Source organism: Salminus brasiliensis, chromosome 1 (assembly GCF_030463535.1).
Source record: "Salminus brasiliensis chromosome 1, fSalBra1.hap2, whole genome shotgun sequence".
Lineage (NCBI taxonomy): Eukaryota > Metazoa > Chordata > Actinopteri > Characiformes > Bryconidae > Salminus > Salminus brasiliensis.
This window is the reverse complement of record NC_132878.1, coordinates 85,068,457-85,084,937: the sequence shown is the minus strand read 5'-3', so window position 1 is coordinate 85,084,937 and position 16,481 is coordinate 85,068,457. Positions and strand designations below refer to the sequence as shown.

At 40.3% G+C, this 16,481-nt stretch overlaps 2 protein-coding genes across 3 annotated transcripts; one reads left to right on the top strand and one right to left on the bottom strand.

Annotated features, from left to right (window-relative positions):
- Positions 1-1,801: 1,801 nt before the first annotated feature.
- Positions 1,802-4,594, bottom strand: LOC140536750 (delayed-rectifier potassium channel regulatory subunit KCNS2-like). Of its 2 annotated transcripts, none has more exons than XM_072658757.1 (2): positions 4,166-4,594; positions 1,802-3,888 (listed from the first exon to the last, which is right to left on the bottom strand). In XM_072658757.1, the coding sequence occupies exon 2, from the start codon at positions 3,861-3,863 to the stop codon at positions 2,430-2,432; it is 1,434 nt and encodes a 477-aa protein (XP_072514858.1). In that variant the 5' UTR covers positions 3,864-3,888; positions 4,166-4,594; the 3' UTR covers positions 1,802-2,429. The 2 variants fall into 2 exon arrangements, with proteins under 2 accessions (XP_072514858.1, XP_072514850.1); XM_072658749.1 differs by having other exon boundaries at positions 4,212-4,594.
- A 3,368-nt stretch (positions 4,595-7,962) lies between these two features.
- Positions 7,963-16,412, top strand: LOC140565576 (NIPA-like protein 2). The gene is made up of 12 exons (XM_072691564.1): positions 7,963-8,036; positions 9,758-9,867; positions 11,603-11,671; positions 11,763-11,931; positions 12,208-12,267; positions 12,397-12,518; positions 13,430-13,526; positions 13,636-13,774; positions 13,859-13,947; positions 15,150-15,213; positions 15,626-15,720; positions 15,818-16,412. Exons 2-12 carry the CDS (start codon positions 9,862-9,864, stop codon positions 15,922-15,924), a joined length of 1,017 nt encoding a protein of 338 aa, XP_072547665.1. The 5' UTR covers positions 7,963-8,036; positions 9,758-9,861; the 3' UTR covers positions 15,925-16,412.
- The last annotated feature ends 69 nt before the right edge of the window (positions 16,413-16,481 follow it).

Genomic DNA, 16,481 nt, shown 5'->3' with positions numbered 1-16,481 from the left:
TGGCAGCAACTACAGCCTCAAGTCTTTTTGAATATGATGCCACAAGCTTGGCACACCTCTCTTTAGGCAGTTTTGCCCATTCTTCTTTGCAGTACCTCTGAAGCTCCATCAGGTTGGATGGGAGACGTCTGTGCACAGCCATTTTCAGATCTCTCCAGAGATGTTCAATCGGATTCAAGTCTGGGCTCTGGCTGGGCCACTCCAGGACATTCACAGAGTGGTCCTGAAGCCACTCCTTTGAGATCTTGGCTGTGTGCTTCGGATCGTTGTCCTGCTGAAAAATGAACCGTCGCCCCAGTCTGAGGTCAAGAGCGCTATGGAGTAGGTTTTCATCCAGGATGTCTCTGTACATTGCTGCATTCATCTTTCCCTCTATCCTGACTAGTCTGGCAGTTCCTGCTGCTGAAAAACATCCCCATAGCATGATGCTGCCACCACCATGCTTGACTGTAGGGATGGTATTGGCCTCGTGATGAGCAGTGCCTGGTTTCCTCCAAACATGACGCCTGGCATTCACACCAAAGAGTTCAATCTTTGTCTCATCAGACCAGAGAATTTTGTTTCTCATGGTCTGAGAGTCCTTCAGGTGCCTTTTGGCAAATTCCAGACGGGCTGCCTTGTGCCTTTTACTAAGGAGTGGCTTTCGCCTGGCCACTCTGCCATACAGGCCTGATTGGTGGATTGCTGCAGAGATGGTTGTCCTTCTGCAAGGTTCTCCTCTCTCCACGGAGGAACGCTGGAGCTCTGACAGAGTGACCATCGGGTTCTTGGTCACCTCCCTGACCAAGGCTCTTCTCCCCCGATCGCTCAATTTAGATGGCCGGCCAGCTCTAGGAAGAGTCCTGGTGGTTCCAAACTTCTTCCATTTACGGATGATGGAGGCCACTGTGCTCACTGGGACCTTCAAAGCAGCAGAAATTTTTCTGTATCCTTCCCCAGATTTGTGCCTCGAGACTATTTTGTCTCGGAGGTCTACAGACAATTCCTTTGACTTCATGCTTGGTGTTTGCGCTCTGACATGCAGTCAACTGTGGGACCTTATATAGACAGGTGTGTGCCTTTCCAAATCATGTCCAATCAACTGGATTTACCACAGGGGGACTCCATTTAAGCTGTAGAAACATCTCAAGGATGATCAGTGGAAACAGGATGCACCTGAGCTCAATTTTGAGCTTCATGGCGAAGGCTGTGAATACTTACGTAAATGTGATTTCTTAGTTTTTTATTTTTAATAAATTTTCAGAACTTTTTTCACATGGTCATAATGGGGTATTTTGTGTAGAATTTTGAGGAAAGAGATTAATTTAATACAATTTGGAATAAGGCTGTAACCTAACAAAATGTGGAAAAAGTGAAGCGCTGTGAATACTTTCCGGATGCACTGTACCTTATATTTTTTAGGTCACCTAATGTAACTCTAAAATGTACAAGTAAACATTATTTCTTTTAAATATATGTTTACTCCAACATACATTTAGACTATGGGCATGGACTACTCTGCCTAAATAGTATAATATAATAATATAATATAATAAAAGAGAAACAGCTCAGCAGGTCACCTAAATTTTATCCACCGCTTCTTCATTCAGGTGTTATTGGAAAAGTAAATCTAGTCATGGATGAATAAGTTGATGCTATTCTGCTGCAAGCCTTTATTACTATGGCATTATCAGTGAAAGTAACATCTAATGCTCTCACAGTGCCCAACCAAACACAAAACCTATGCTTTTTCTCAGGTGATACTATATCCTATATATATCATTCAACTATATAAAAGCTAGTTTTATACAAATTATACAAATTATGTAAAAAAGCTTCTGTTGTCTTTATTTGTGCAATTTAGCCATTCACACATAACTCAGCATCTGTGTTACCACTTAATAACATTGAAACACTGAAACTCTCATAAGACACCACTGGCAGGAGAGGTATATTCCCGCACACATTGTGACAACATATTCAGACTGTTAATTATACAACACTGAATAAACTGTGCTCTACCAGTGCTCAAGTACAGAACTCCAACATAGACAAACCATTGTTACAGATTGATTTTCACTAGAACAGCATTGGTAAACCGCTGTACGGCAGATAAAACAGGGTTATGTTTATTTTCCAATGAGTTAATGCTAGAGTGGTGTGGTTATCCATTTTTTAGATACACAGTGAATATCACTGGTGTAAAGTGAAAAATTCTAATCCTGCATCCAAACACTTGAAATTGTGAAAAACAAGACTCTTTCAGGACTGTGGACAGCAAACACACAAATCAGTCAACGTTTCAGGAAGGCAATGCAGTAAAAACAAACACCCAGTCAACATTGGATGAAAGTGGCAGAACTATTTGATACAACAATGTTTTCTAGACTTGAATAGAATATTCTTATTTTCTAAAGCATTTCAGAGGAGTTTGCAGTCAAGACCCTGAGCTACTGCAGAGAATCATTTAGGCTGTGCTCACTAAGGGAACTACGACTCATATTTGACAGACTGGCCATGAGAGACTTCACTTTATGAGCGTAATAGTTCCTTAGGTTCATTGAGGGTACCTCCTTAATTCCCTCATCAAAATCACAGCTTCTCATGGCAATTTCCAGCTGCTTCTGTCTCTTGTAGAACAAAGAAAACTTGTTGAAAATGAGTGTGATGGGCAGCACTACCACCAAGATGCCTGCCAGAATGCAGGCTGAGGCAGTGAGCTTTCCTGCAATAGACCCTGGCACCACATCTCCGTAGCCCACTGTAGTCATGCTAACTGTGGCCCACCACCAGCAGGCTGGGATGGTGGTCAGGCCATCATTGTCCTCCTTTTCAATGGTGTAGGCCATCACTGAGAAAAAGGACACCCCCACTGCCAGGTATAAAAGCAGCAGCCCCACTTCCTTGTAGCTGTTTTTCAGAGTAGCTCCAAGTGAGCGCAGGCCCGTTGAGTGACGTGCCAGCTTCAGGATTCGGAAGATTCGCATCAGCCGGAGCACCTGTGCCACACGGCCCAGGTTGGCCAATGCAGGACTGCTCTCGGCCACCAGGTCAATCAGAAGAGTGAGGTAAAAAGGCAGAATGGACACCAGGTCGATCACGTTCAGAGGGAGTTTGAAGAAGTGGAGGAGGTCTGGTGCTACCATAAACCTGGCAACCAGCTCAAAGGTAAACCAGCCTATTCCGAAATGCTCCACTGTCTCAAAACGGGGATCCTCCTGAGGCAGGCCTTCACTGTTCAGTAGAGCAAACTCACTCATACTGTTCATGCACATGGTGGCTATGGATCCCAGTACCACCAGAATGGAGAAGACACTGATTACACGGCTGGGTATGGAGTAGCCAGGATTGTCCAGCATTAACCAGATCTTTCTCCTCATGCTCCCCAATGGCTGCTTGTCAAACTTAGCAGCATCACTGTAGAATTCTAAGATCTCATCGAAGGAAGAAGTAGTACTCCCCTCATCACTTTTGTCCTCCCACTCTTCCCGGTCCGGCTCCATTTTCCTGCAGTGGTAGATGCTACTGCAGCAGGAGTCGATGAAGAACTCATTGATGCCCCAATATTCAATTTCCTGGCTGAATGAGAAAATACAGAGCTCCCCCATAACGTGCAAGCGGCCTGTGTTGTAGAAATTCAGAACGTAAGGGAAAAGTGCAGGATTCCTGTCAAAGTAGAACTCCTTCTCAGCATCGTCGTAGTCATCACACAGTTCAAGGATCGATTCCTTTGACTGGCATCGAAGCAAGCGGGCAAGTCGTGTCTCAGGGAAGCGACACAGTATGTTAGACAGAAGTCGCCTCTTGAAGCCTCCGACATTGATGCGTATGGCGCTGTTCTCAGCACTGGCCCCATTTACAACCTTGAGACTTTGTCCAGTCATGTCTTGAGGCTCACCTTGTGCAGATCTAAGAGGAGAAAACATTGATTAAGAGATGCACTTGCTTAACAACCCTTGACCCAAATTCTAAGAACAAAAAAATCCTCATTGTCATTAGAATAGTGCTATTGTCATTGTAGTGGATGCACGTCATGCTCATGTTTGCAAAGTTATAACACTCATCAAAGACCACCTGAGCAAATCAACTCATTACAAACGAGACGGGTGGTTTTCACCTCACGCGACTGACGCAAATCGTATTAGCTCATCTTTCAACATGCCTTCCAGTCTTACAAAGCACATACCACGTTCTCCTAAATGTTTCCTTAGAAAAAACCGAGGTTTTCTTACTCTACTGAACGTCCGTGGCTCCGACGGTAGAAATTAGCCTGGTGATTCCATTAAACTGACTCGTGTGAGTTAAGACTGGGGGTGGACCAAACGTCTCCCAGAATCTTCACTCACGCCGCCCAGACGTTTCTGTGCCCGTCAGGCATTCTTAGAGACTGGGGGGTTTTCTTCCCCCTCGCTCAGCAAACAACAGCTCTTATAGATGATTCCGGGCGTGCACGAAGAAAGCCACGGTCTTGAACGATGCTCCATTTCCCCGTCCTTTGTCTCGGGTGAAGGAAATCCCCTAAATCCCTCGCTTCGCTGCGCTCTGTTGCTGCGCAGCAACACGTACTACCACGCACGATATGTAGTCGGTGGTGCTGAAAGGGACAGCTCCGTCAAATCACTCACCAACAGCTGCAGGGGCGCGCATGCCTCAGCAACAACAACGAAAAAGCGATAACTGATCACTGCTCAATAATATTTCACATCTACCACGTCATATAAGGAGCTGTGAGGACACATCGGTAATTCATACATAAACAGACGGTTTAGTTAGTCGTTTGGGTGCATGTTTCGTATAATATAGGCATGGCAAATGCTACGTTGTTCTGTAATAGTTTCAAAACATCTAATATTAATGTATTCCCTCCATCCATATAGCCATCAGTCATAGAGGCGGTCGCTTAGGGCCTCACCCACATATGTGGTACAGTTTGTAAAGCAGGAATATTACACAGTTAGCTTCAGATTTATATAGCCCTTATGATTATAATATGGTGTTTTTATAATATGATGTAAGAATTATATTAAAGTACTAATCTGAGAGAAAGAATATTGTTCTCTGCTTGGATCGCTCTCAGAATATTTTTTTCCAGCTGCAGCTAGACCCCCTCCTCTGATAGCAAGGCTGTTGTGGCCTGAATCTGGGCCCAATCTGGCATTTACCAGTGGAACTGTGTTCTCCGGAATGATGGTGATGCTACATCTAATACTTTTGGGATGAACTTGGGAGTTGGGGATGAGATGGGGGTGGTGATCAACCAATTATCCCGACCTCACTGACATTCTTGTTGCTGAATGCAATCAAACCTCACAACAATGCATTAAAATCTAGTAGAAAGCCTTCCCTTCCCTGGACAACAACTGGATCTTGTTTACAATTTTCAGCAACAACATCTGGCCCATTTTTGGCCCAACTTCTTTTTTGGCTATTGGTAAATACCAGATGTGGACCAGGATTAGACTATAATAGGCTGTGTAATTGGGCTAAATCTGCAGCCATTCACATTAGATACTAGTCCCTATCTAGCACACCATAAAATGTGTGTTGTGAGATTTCCCAACCCTGACCTAGCTTATGAAACATGAAGGAAGGAAGATATTTAAGAAGAGGTGTATGTGTGACTATGAATGTATGTGGTTAAATAAAACTACACTATATGTACAAAGGTTTTGGGATAAACTCAAGGGTATTAAAAAAGAGTTCATCCTGCTTTTGTTGGAGTAACTGTCTTTACTGTCTAGGGAGGCTTTCTGCTAGATTCTTGAGTATTGCTATGAGGATTTGATTGCATTCAGTGACAAGTGCATTAGGAGGTCAGTATGCTGGATGATTGCCACTCTAACTGGGGGGCTTTATTCCCCTTCAGTCCACGCCTGGTATTAGGCATAGTTCCAATAGGCTCATGTTTATTTGCTCCAAGTAGTCCTATTCTATTGGCAGTGCTTATGCACAGGGCCTAGACAATCTCTGTGTGTGTATTCACATATATGTGTCAGCAATGGGTGCAACTTAGAGTAGCTGAATGCATTCATTCAAATAAGTGTCCACAAACATTTGGACATTTAGTGTATATCCCTTGGACATTTTCATGAAATATTCTTTGACACCTGGAAAGTTACAATTTCTACAGAACAAACGTATTGTTCAATTTAAAACTATTAATTACTATGATTATAATAATCGTGACACAAATCTAACACTCATCCATCTGACCTGGCAAGATAAAACACATTCACTCACCCACTCAGGCACACACACTCACTGCAGCTTTCCACCTACTTACTCACCCACTCACTGTTTCGCTGATCAGGTGGAAGCAAAGAAATTCTGCTGTTTTATGTAAATGAAGGAGGCGTTTGTGCTGTCCACTTATCAGCTCTATTCACCACAACAATTGTTGTTCCAAGTAAGCACTGCCTAAGTGAAGCAGAAGTTTTCACTTAACCATCTGAGCTGAAACTTGACAAACTGCAGTCAGTGAACATTAACCTTTCCTCACACTGTCCACAAGAGGGCTTGTGAGACACTGAAATACTGTGCTGTTAATTAGAGGTCTATGCTGGTAAATCGTGAACAGATAACATGATCATAAGTGTTACAGTAAAGGTGAGAGGTGAGGTGTTTGATCACAGGAAGATTTTGAGGATAGCTACCATTTGGAATCTGGCTTTCCCAAATACTTTGCTTCTAAACACCTTTCTGTGGCACTTTGTAAGTACACTGAACTTAGCTGTAAAATGTACATGAATAATATTGGGGTAAATTGTAATGTGAATGTTAAATCACTACTGAAAATCATTTTAGTCATCTTCAAACACTCCATATATGCACACTAAGCTGTAAAAACAGTTCTCTACTTTTACATTTCAGTACCATTTTTAACATGTCCTCATCCACTAAGCCTCTCTATTTGGCCAGCTCAGAAACCGCTTCTGACTCTTCTGAACTCCACACTACACCAATAAACACTACTGACCATTTACTGCAAACACTGTATTTAGGCCCTATTTTAACCAAGTCTTCACCAATACACAACATACTAAACACTGTATACTGCATACACATCTCATTCTGCTCATTCTGTCTAATAACAATAATGTAAAATATGAATTTGCCCACTACATACACATAAGGTTAATACAACTTTGTACATTTTATATGATATGGATATATTAGGCAGCAAGCGAAGAGTCAGTGCTAGAAGGTGGTGTGTTAAAAGCAGGAAGTCACACATAGTAATGTATGTATATGTGTATATATTACATATTACTGTATCTATACTGTGAGACTTCTATTACTACAAGTCTATTGCACTTAGGTCAGCCATCACAAAGTATAAAGATCACCACCCCACCTCATCCCCAATTCCACAACTTATCCCAAAAGTGTTGGTGGTGGACTAGCTAATGAATCTAATGCTCAACATATTGAATCGTAGCAGTAAAATAAAATGTTTTCCTGTGTTCAGGTTCGGAAATGTGGTTTTGTGGAGCTTGTAAAACATGGATGGCAGAACATTATGGCACAAAGATCCTCTCTGTATTGTAGTTTAATGTTACTTCACACACACACACACAAGCTGTCCAAGAGTTTGAATAGAGTATGCATAAATTTGCAGTCTTCTGTTCTGTATTGGTTTGTTTGGATAAAGGTTGGAAGTCTTGCTACTGAGCATATTGTTATACGCGACACACAATTACACAAATACATACACACCCACACACACATAAGCATACACTCTCACACAAATTGTCAGTATGTTAGTGGTGCTGTGGTAGGCAGAGGAGCAGGCACTGAGAGAATAGCTCTAGTGTCCTGACAGCTGATGGTCTCCATCCTAGTGGACCAGCGCCCTCCTCCCTCCCCTGTAGCTTTTGCAGGCCCACCCCTGCCTCTCTTCGCCTTTGAGCGCAACAGCAGTACAGACCACTATTGTCTTTTTCTGCACAAAGAGTTCTGTACAGTCACACATTCTCTCACTCTGTTGAAGACTTCTGGCTTCATCCCACCAGCAACACTGAACATATTCTGCTGCATAGAAACCCGCTCTGTTAGAGGTAGTGCCTTATTTTTTACATTAACAATAACTCTCGGTTTGTGGTTAAGATGGAGACCTAACTCTGCTCTGTTGCTTTTCATAGTTGTTTATTAGAAGAGGAGATGATGGTTTGTGTTTGTGTCAATAGATCACTTGTTGCTTGTGGGTTGAGCAGTATTTTGTGCTTTGTTTAATTGTTTCAGTGCAGTCGTAGTTTCCCATGCTGAAAGATTAAATACATATTTGATTCCTTGGTAGCTGCTGTAACAGACATTAAGGTTTTTTCAAAGCATCTTATAGATTAAAGTGTATTTTGTATATCGTTATAATACACATTGAGTTGAGGTATGTGTGTATCTGTATATGTATAGTGTAGTACATTATTACATACAGCTTTGGAAATTACCAGACCACTTAATTGTTCTTCAGAAATTTGTATCTTTATGTGTATGGCAGCCATTTTATTCCAGGCATTTCATCAAACAAAGCTGAGTTAGCTGAATTTACATACTATGAATGGCATAAAGTCATCCAACAGCAATGTGAAAGACTAGTGGAGAGCCTGCCAAGACATGAAGGCTGTGATTGGCAGTCACGGTTATTTCACCATAGTCATTTTTGAATGCTCTCAAAGTTCAAATATTAACACTGTGTTGTTTAAATTTGAATAATAAATTAATATTAATAATAATAATAATATGATTATATTATTTGAGCAGTTGTTCTTGAGCAGTTGTCATTTCTGCAAAAAATGCTCTAAATAGCAATATTTTTATTTGGAATTTAGGGGAAATTTTGTCCATGGTTTATGAAATACAATGCAAATATTAATTTCCCTAAACATATTGCCTATAAATAGTAAAACCTGAGAAACTGATGAAATCTGTCTTATTCTTTCCAGAGCTATACATACGATATTGATGTAAACAGTGTATCGTCGCTGTCATACATATATCCTTATATCTATCTTTGGCCTTTTTTTGGCCTTTTAATATGAATCTAGAAGTTGTTATTTGTGTTATCTCAAAAGTTCACAATGAATGGACCAATAGAAAGACACCAAATATGGAATATAGTCTTTTTACATTGACTTCTATTGAAACTAGAGAAGGTATCTTGCAGCTTTACAGGAGCAGAAAAAAAAACATCTTAGCTTTGAATGATAGTCAATTTCGGAGAAGTCCAAGTAGTTTCGGAGCATTTCTATTGGTCCATTAATTAGGAAATTTTAACAAAATGTGAGGAGTAACTGTCAGATTCACATTATGTCAAAAAATGAAAAACGAAAATGGAGATACAAGGTTTTTGCTTGACATGACAATATAGTGAAGTACAATTAAACAGATTCAGTTCGCCCCATGAAGTGATTGTCTTTAGTTACAGGGACTGAATGCATAGTCACTTGTCCTCAAAAGACATAAGACTCCTTGCATTATTACGGGTGACTAAGGGGTTTATGCCATTGCTAAGAGAGAAGGACAAAGCGAGGGCATTGGAAAGAGAGAATCAGAAAGGGCACGAAAGAGAAAGAAAGGATGAATGAATGAGCTGATTTTACATTGCTAATGATGCAATTGCACAGGTCACGTGTGATTATGTCAGAAATAGGAATGTGCTAACAATGGCCCCCTGTATTAGTTTGCAGTGCTAACCACTGACCCTCAGTACAGACACTAAGGAAGCTTAGTTACATTTCTGTGGATCTCTAACATTTGTGTTTGTTGTTCCTTTTGTGCACAGTGGATGTAAAGCACACTGCATGAGGGAGTGTGTTTGTGCAGCACTTTAACTGAGAGCTTCACTCTCATCTGATGCCTCGTGGGAGCTACACCTGAAGATCCATCATGGAGGTACAATGGCCACAGGTCAAATTACCACTGAAATGACAACCTGTAATGCTTTCTAAGTGTCAAACTATTGCCTTTAATTCCAAATCATTATGGAACCACAGAATAACCACAGCATCTAACATGAGAAAATGAAAAAAAAGATTTTTTATACAAAATGTAAAATTATATGCACACAAGTGAGCTGAGGTCCAAACTGAGTGATGGGGATGACAGGCATTGGCCAGGAAGGTGAGCAAGAGGGTTACTCTGACAGAGCTTCAATATATCTTTGTGGAGATGGGAGAACATTTCAGCACTCAACAAATCAGGCCTTTGTGGTAGAGTGTCCAGACGGAAGCCACTCCTTAAAAAGGGCTCATGACAGGCTGCTCGGAGTTTGCACCTACAAAACTCTCAAACCATGAGAAACATGATTCTCTGGTCTGATGAAACCACAGTTGAACTTTTTGGCCTGAATACCAAGCATCACATCTGAAGGAAACCAGGCACTGCTTATCACCTGGCTAATGCCATCCCTACAGTAAAGCATGCTGGTGGCATTATCATGATGTGGGGATGCTCTTCAGTAGCGGGAGCGGAGCGTCCCTTATAAAGGGTAGGGGTTTACCTACCAACATGACAGCGACTCAAAGCACACAGCCAAGAGAATAAAGAAGTGGCTTCAGAGAAAGTCCAATGAACGTCTGTGGAAGGAGCTAAAATTGCTGTCTACCAACGCTCTCCATTCAACCTGTTCTCCTCAAATTGGATCATCTATTACCCAAACCATATATATTCTCCCTCTATCACATGCAATGTTCCTGACACTGGGAAAGTGAAGCCCAATACACACCTCCTCCAACATGTGTGCAGCTAGCCATTGCATCTTTTTTTGAATTGCCACAGATTGTGATCCTCTGGTCATAGTGACAGCGCCTCACTCCGCTGGACGACCCAGGGCCCCTTTCAGTCCGTTTTACATGACAATTAACACAGTTGTCATGGTCTGTTTTGGTGAACAGATAATATAAGGTTATTGTGTTTGTTTATTTGCCTTGAGGTTTTATTAAGGCTATATGTTCTATTTGTGTGTGTACATGTATGATCTGTGAACTGATCTGACCCCTGTCTACATAACTGGCTTAGTTCTTGTCTCATGTCCACACACATAGGCACACAGACATTAAATCCTTTACTTCCACACATTTCACCATAATTAGAAAGACCACTGCTTTTGACATGACACAGCGCACAGTAATATTCACAGTTCATATGGATACATGTCATGGGAAGATGTATGCTCCTGTTATTTGAGTACACTGGCAAAATAATGATTGGCTTTATCCCATAAGCTGCTCTCAATACACTATAAACAAACATTTTGTGATAATTATTTTGATTGTTTCGATGTTCCTATGAAAATGTCTGAAAGAATTTTGTGGTGAAGACACAGGAAAGGTTTTTTATACTGATGACTTCCATGAAGGTCATATTGGTGCAGGTATTGCTGCATAGTAGAACAGTGCACCACCACTTCAGAGTCTGCTAAATCTTTCAGAAGGTTTTTTGTACTTAAGCGGTGACTTTATATCTGTGTGTGTGCGTGTGTAAAGGGGGTGTTTCTTCATCAAATCATTTAAATGATGGTTGTACAAAGTGTTGCTTTATTCTGAAGTTTTTGAAGCACTCACTCTGGGCATACATCTAAGAATTAATGTGTCTTGATACCTATGGTGTGTGTCCTGCGTGTTTTCAGATATATATCCTGGGGATCATCATTGCAGTATCCGGCAACTTCCTCATCAGTATTTCACTGAACATCCAGGTCAGTGAGACAGCTCCAGAAAACTCTGAACTCTGAGAAAAGTCGGAATTAGATGTAAACTGATCACTGCTAAATGTGACTCTCTCTGTAGAAGTACACCCACATACGGCAGTCCCAGCGGGGCACCAAGCCATACTACACTAGCCGGTTGTGGTGGTGTGGTATTCTGCTCATGGGACTTGGGGAGCTTGGCAACTTTGCTGCATATGGATTTGCTCCAGCTTCTCTCATTGCGCCTCTTGGCTGTGTGTCTGTCATCGGTAAGCTTCTCTCTTTACCTACTAAAATATAGATAGATACTGCAAACATTAATACAATGACAGGTTCTTTCAGGTGAATTATATGGCCTATAGCTACCTGGACACTGATTAGATTATGGTGGTGCTAAGAACCAAGGTTATAGTTCTAGTGGAAATGCTTCTGGTATTGTTTGTGCAAGTTAAGAGAATTTGTGTTATATATATATATATATATATATATATATATATATAATAAGGATTTAATAGTCTCTCTCTCTCTATCTCGTTCTCTCTCAGCTAGTGCTGTCATTTCAGTGGTGTTCCTAAAAGAGACTTTACGAGCCTCTGATCTTCTAGGTAAGTTTTTTTTGTACTCCATATTTCATGTTATAGTTACGGGCGGTCTTGTGTGTGAGCAGTTACCTAAACAGTGTCCTGATGATCACTGTAGTCATAAATCCTGTTTTTTTTCTGCATGGTCCACAGGGGGTGCTCTTGCTCTCACAGGCACATATCTGCTGGTGACTTTTGCACCACACTCTGCTCCCCACGTGACGGCCAACATGGTGGAGCGTTGTCTGATCAGCTGGCAGTTCCTTGCCTACTTTGTATGTCATTCACTGAATGTAAAGTTTAGATTGCTGAAGGTCTGCTTTGTTTTACGTGGGAAGAAAATATGAAAATGATGTACAAACACAACAATACAGAATTGAAAAGTAAATTAACTGAATACAGTTCTGAGCACAGTTATTGAGTGCCATATTGTCACACAATAACTTTGATCTCCATTTTTTAATTTTTTACATAATTGGACTCTGGTTCTTTACATTGTGTCACAAGGTTTTTTCCTTCTGTAAAGTTGCCATGTTGGAGACACAAGTTATTGTATATTTTTAAAATATCCGTTCCCACCTTGTGTATTTAAGGTGGTAGTTAACTTCAGGCTCCTGCAAATACGGTTGCATACGAATAAATATATTCATTTGCAAATTCATGTTCTTCTTCTTGCAAACTGTTAAAACCTCTGATTTGCGACCCATTTTCCACATACTGAACAAGACATTCCCTTCACTGTCCCTCCTCTTAATCTATGAATCCCATCCCTCCACCCCGCAAGCATTTATAGTTATTATTCTTGTGCAACAGCATCTGCAGGAACTTGAAGTTACTAACACCTTAAACATGCATTGTGGCTATTTTTTGTCTGGGGATCTTGTACAGCAACCTATTAAAATCATACACATATCAAAATATGTAAATCTGAAAATGTCATATTAATAAAAGAGCATTGTCATATTCACAATAGTTCTAATGTTAATAGTTCTAATTATAATGGTTATTTATTGAATGTTGTGTATAATACTACAATGTATAAAAGCTCTATAGAATGCTCATATTACAAAAGAGTGAAAAAGAGCATCACTGTCTAGTGTGCAGCCCAAAAAGAGGCATAGCATGTCAGTTGTTTTCTCTGCTGGACATTAATCTGTCCGTCTTTCTTTTTCTCTTGTATTTTCAGTTTTTTGAAGTGGTTGTGTTCTGTATCCTGCTTTACCTGTACAAGTGCAGAAATGTGAAACACATTGTGATTGTGATGCTCTTGGTGGCTCTTCTTGGTAAGAGTACACACACACACTCCTGCCCCGTGTTTAAATGACCATGATCCAACTGTGACCCATATACGTGATTCCAGTGTTCATTGTTGTGTGTGTATGTGTGCGGCAGCTTCTGTGACGGTGATCTCAGTGAAGGCTGTGTCTGGGATGCTCACAGAGACAATTCGTGGAAGTCACCTGCAGCTCACCTATCCCATCTTCTACATCATGTTTGTTGTCATGGTCGTCTCCTGTGCCTTCCAGATCAAGTACGTCTTCTGAATTCTAAAGTATATTTATTTTAGTATGTTATATTTCACCATTCATTCGACCACACATTTCTTTATCCACAGATTTCTCAATGAGGCCATGAAGATGTTTGATGCTACAGAAATTGTCCCTATCAATTATGTCTTCTTCACAGCCAGTGCTGTAGTAGCAGGTACTGTACTGTGGTTGTGGGATGCATTATGTGTAGTTGTATTATCTAGAATTTTTAGTCCACAACAGCTGAAACCATAGTATGACATTCAAAAAGAGTTTGCCTTGGTCATGTGTGCTCACTTAAAATAATGTGTGTGTGTGTATACTCACTAGGGTGTATGTGTGTGTTCTCTGCATGGTTCGGTTACAGGTGAAGGCCAAATTCCATCTGTGTCCAACACAAATAGTGAATATGGTTGGATTTGTTGATTTCCTGGCAATTGATGCTACTATTAAGCACTGTCCACATATTTGAGGACAGGACTACATAGGCCATAGGCCAAAAAGCCACACTAGCTTGCTTTATCAATTCCATTCCCACCTTTGATGTGTGTTTGGGGTCATTGTCCTGTTGGAACATGAAATCGTGTTATAAAAGTTACAACTGGTTTTTAACTTGAGGTGATGTTAAAGCATTCTGGGAAGGGCCTACATCTTCATTATTACATCCACTTTGTGGTTCTTGGGTTGTCCACATCATGCAAACCAATTTCCGCAGAGCTGAGGGTGAGAGTTAGGATCTGCTTCCAGACCTTGGCAAAGAGGCTACACCTCCCAATAACGTACTAGTTAACATACTTACATTTGCAACAACTAATATTATAATTGAACTGATGATCTTAGAATCTGCAATTCTTTAAGCAACATCTACAGTCATACTGCTCAGATCTGCCCTGAGCTCAGTCAATCAGTGTTGGTCAATCAAATATGTGCTGTCAAACTAACTCTTTTTAAGTGGGAACAGAGAAGCTATCATCAGTAGTCAATCATGATCACTAACAGGAAGTTTTAACCTTTACCCTTTGGTTAAAAAACAGTTTTACAACTTTGAGCACCACTAAATCAATGATGTAAGTGGGTGCATGCTTTATTTTGACTATTGATTTCAGACTCCCCCAGTTCAAACTTCTGTATCACGCTCTTGCTAATGCTTTTTGCTATACAAGATGTATGTTGGACACTCATTCTGCCCAAAAAACAACAGTTAAAAGTGTAAACTGCAGCTGTAGTTTGAAAAGGTACTGTGAAAATATCACATGGATGGTGTATTTTGCATCTATCATGCAAGGGAGCAAGTTACTACTACAAAAAAAACAAACAAAAAAAAAAACATAAGAAATGAAACTGCCCTCTAAATGAAATGTGTATCTTTCGTTGCAGGGATTTTATTTTATGAGGAGTTTTATGGTTTATCAATTATATACATCATCATGTTTGTGTGTGGGTAAGTGCTGCATTACAAGTTAAATAGTAAATAGCAATGCTTACATATGACACCTCACGTTCTGTATGTATAAGGAAGGTGTGAGTGAAAATGGTAACTTAACAGGACAAGGAAAACAATCTAAAATGTATTTGAAATCAGTGTAGCAGCATTCTATTTCAAGAAATTTTAACCATTTTTGTTTTAATACATACAACATTTTCTTACCATGTAAAGGGTTGTAAGGATTTTCATTCAAAAATAAAATACAAAATAAAAAATAAAAAATAATTAAAAAAAAAAAAAAAACAACATAAAAAAGAACAATAGAAATGGGGACGGAAGGGTTTGTCCTGATAACAATATACAACTTATATTCTCACTGTGGGAAATATGTCTTTGGCTGACTGTAACTGATGGTCTTTATTCACAGGTGCTTGTTAGCATTTACTGGAGTGTTTCTGATTGCAAGAACCCGACCCAAAATCAAAATGGACAGAGTTTTCTTCTCTATGGGACAAATTCCAAGTATGGTTTCTTTCCCTTTTTTAAGTTTCATCAATTTATGATAAAAATAAAGTTGACAGTTGTTAAGGGATTGCAGTAACAGTGCTGTGTTCCACAGGTAAGAGGTGTACTGATAAGGTGCAGCCGGAGAAGAAAGAAAGCAAACATGGAGCTCTGGCTTCCAAGCTTGTATGCAACAGTGGCACGCAGTCGGAGGACACTTAGAGCACCACCTAGTGGATTAATGTGTCACACTAATGAATATAAGAAGATGGCAGGCAGAACCATGTGTGCAACATGCTGAGGCTGTATGTATGAAGATTGTCAGAGAAGTGCAAGAATCACATTTAGTAAGACCACATAAAAAAAAATCCAAACAGCCCATATCAGCTGTTTGCCCTGATGCATGATGCCAAGATGGGAATTCAGAAAGCAGAATTTGCTGCAAAAGATAGCAAATCTGATCCTGGCTCTGGTCTACTGTACCATTTTCAGAGGCTTAATGAAAGCTATGCTTGTTCTTGTTGGGCACCAGATAATAGGCAATGTTCACATGACATTAAATCCAATCTTAAAATGAAGAGGCCCATTTTTGTTCAAAAATAACAGTGAAAAAACGATTTATAGCTAACCTCTGCTCTGATGGTTCTTGGAAAATGAAAGTGTTTTACATTTGTGTTCATGTATTTTATCCACAGATGTAATAAACTACTGTTGGGTTAAAAAAAAAAAGGATTTTCTTTCCCTTTTCAACTCAATTCATTGTGAAATATGTAGAACAT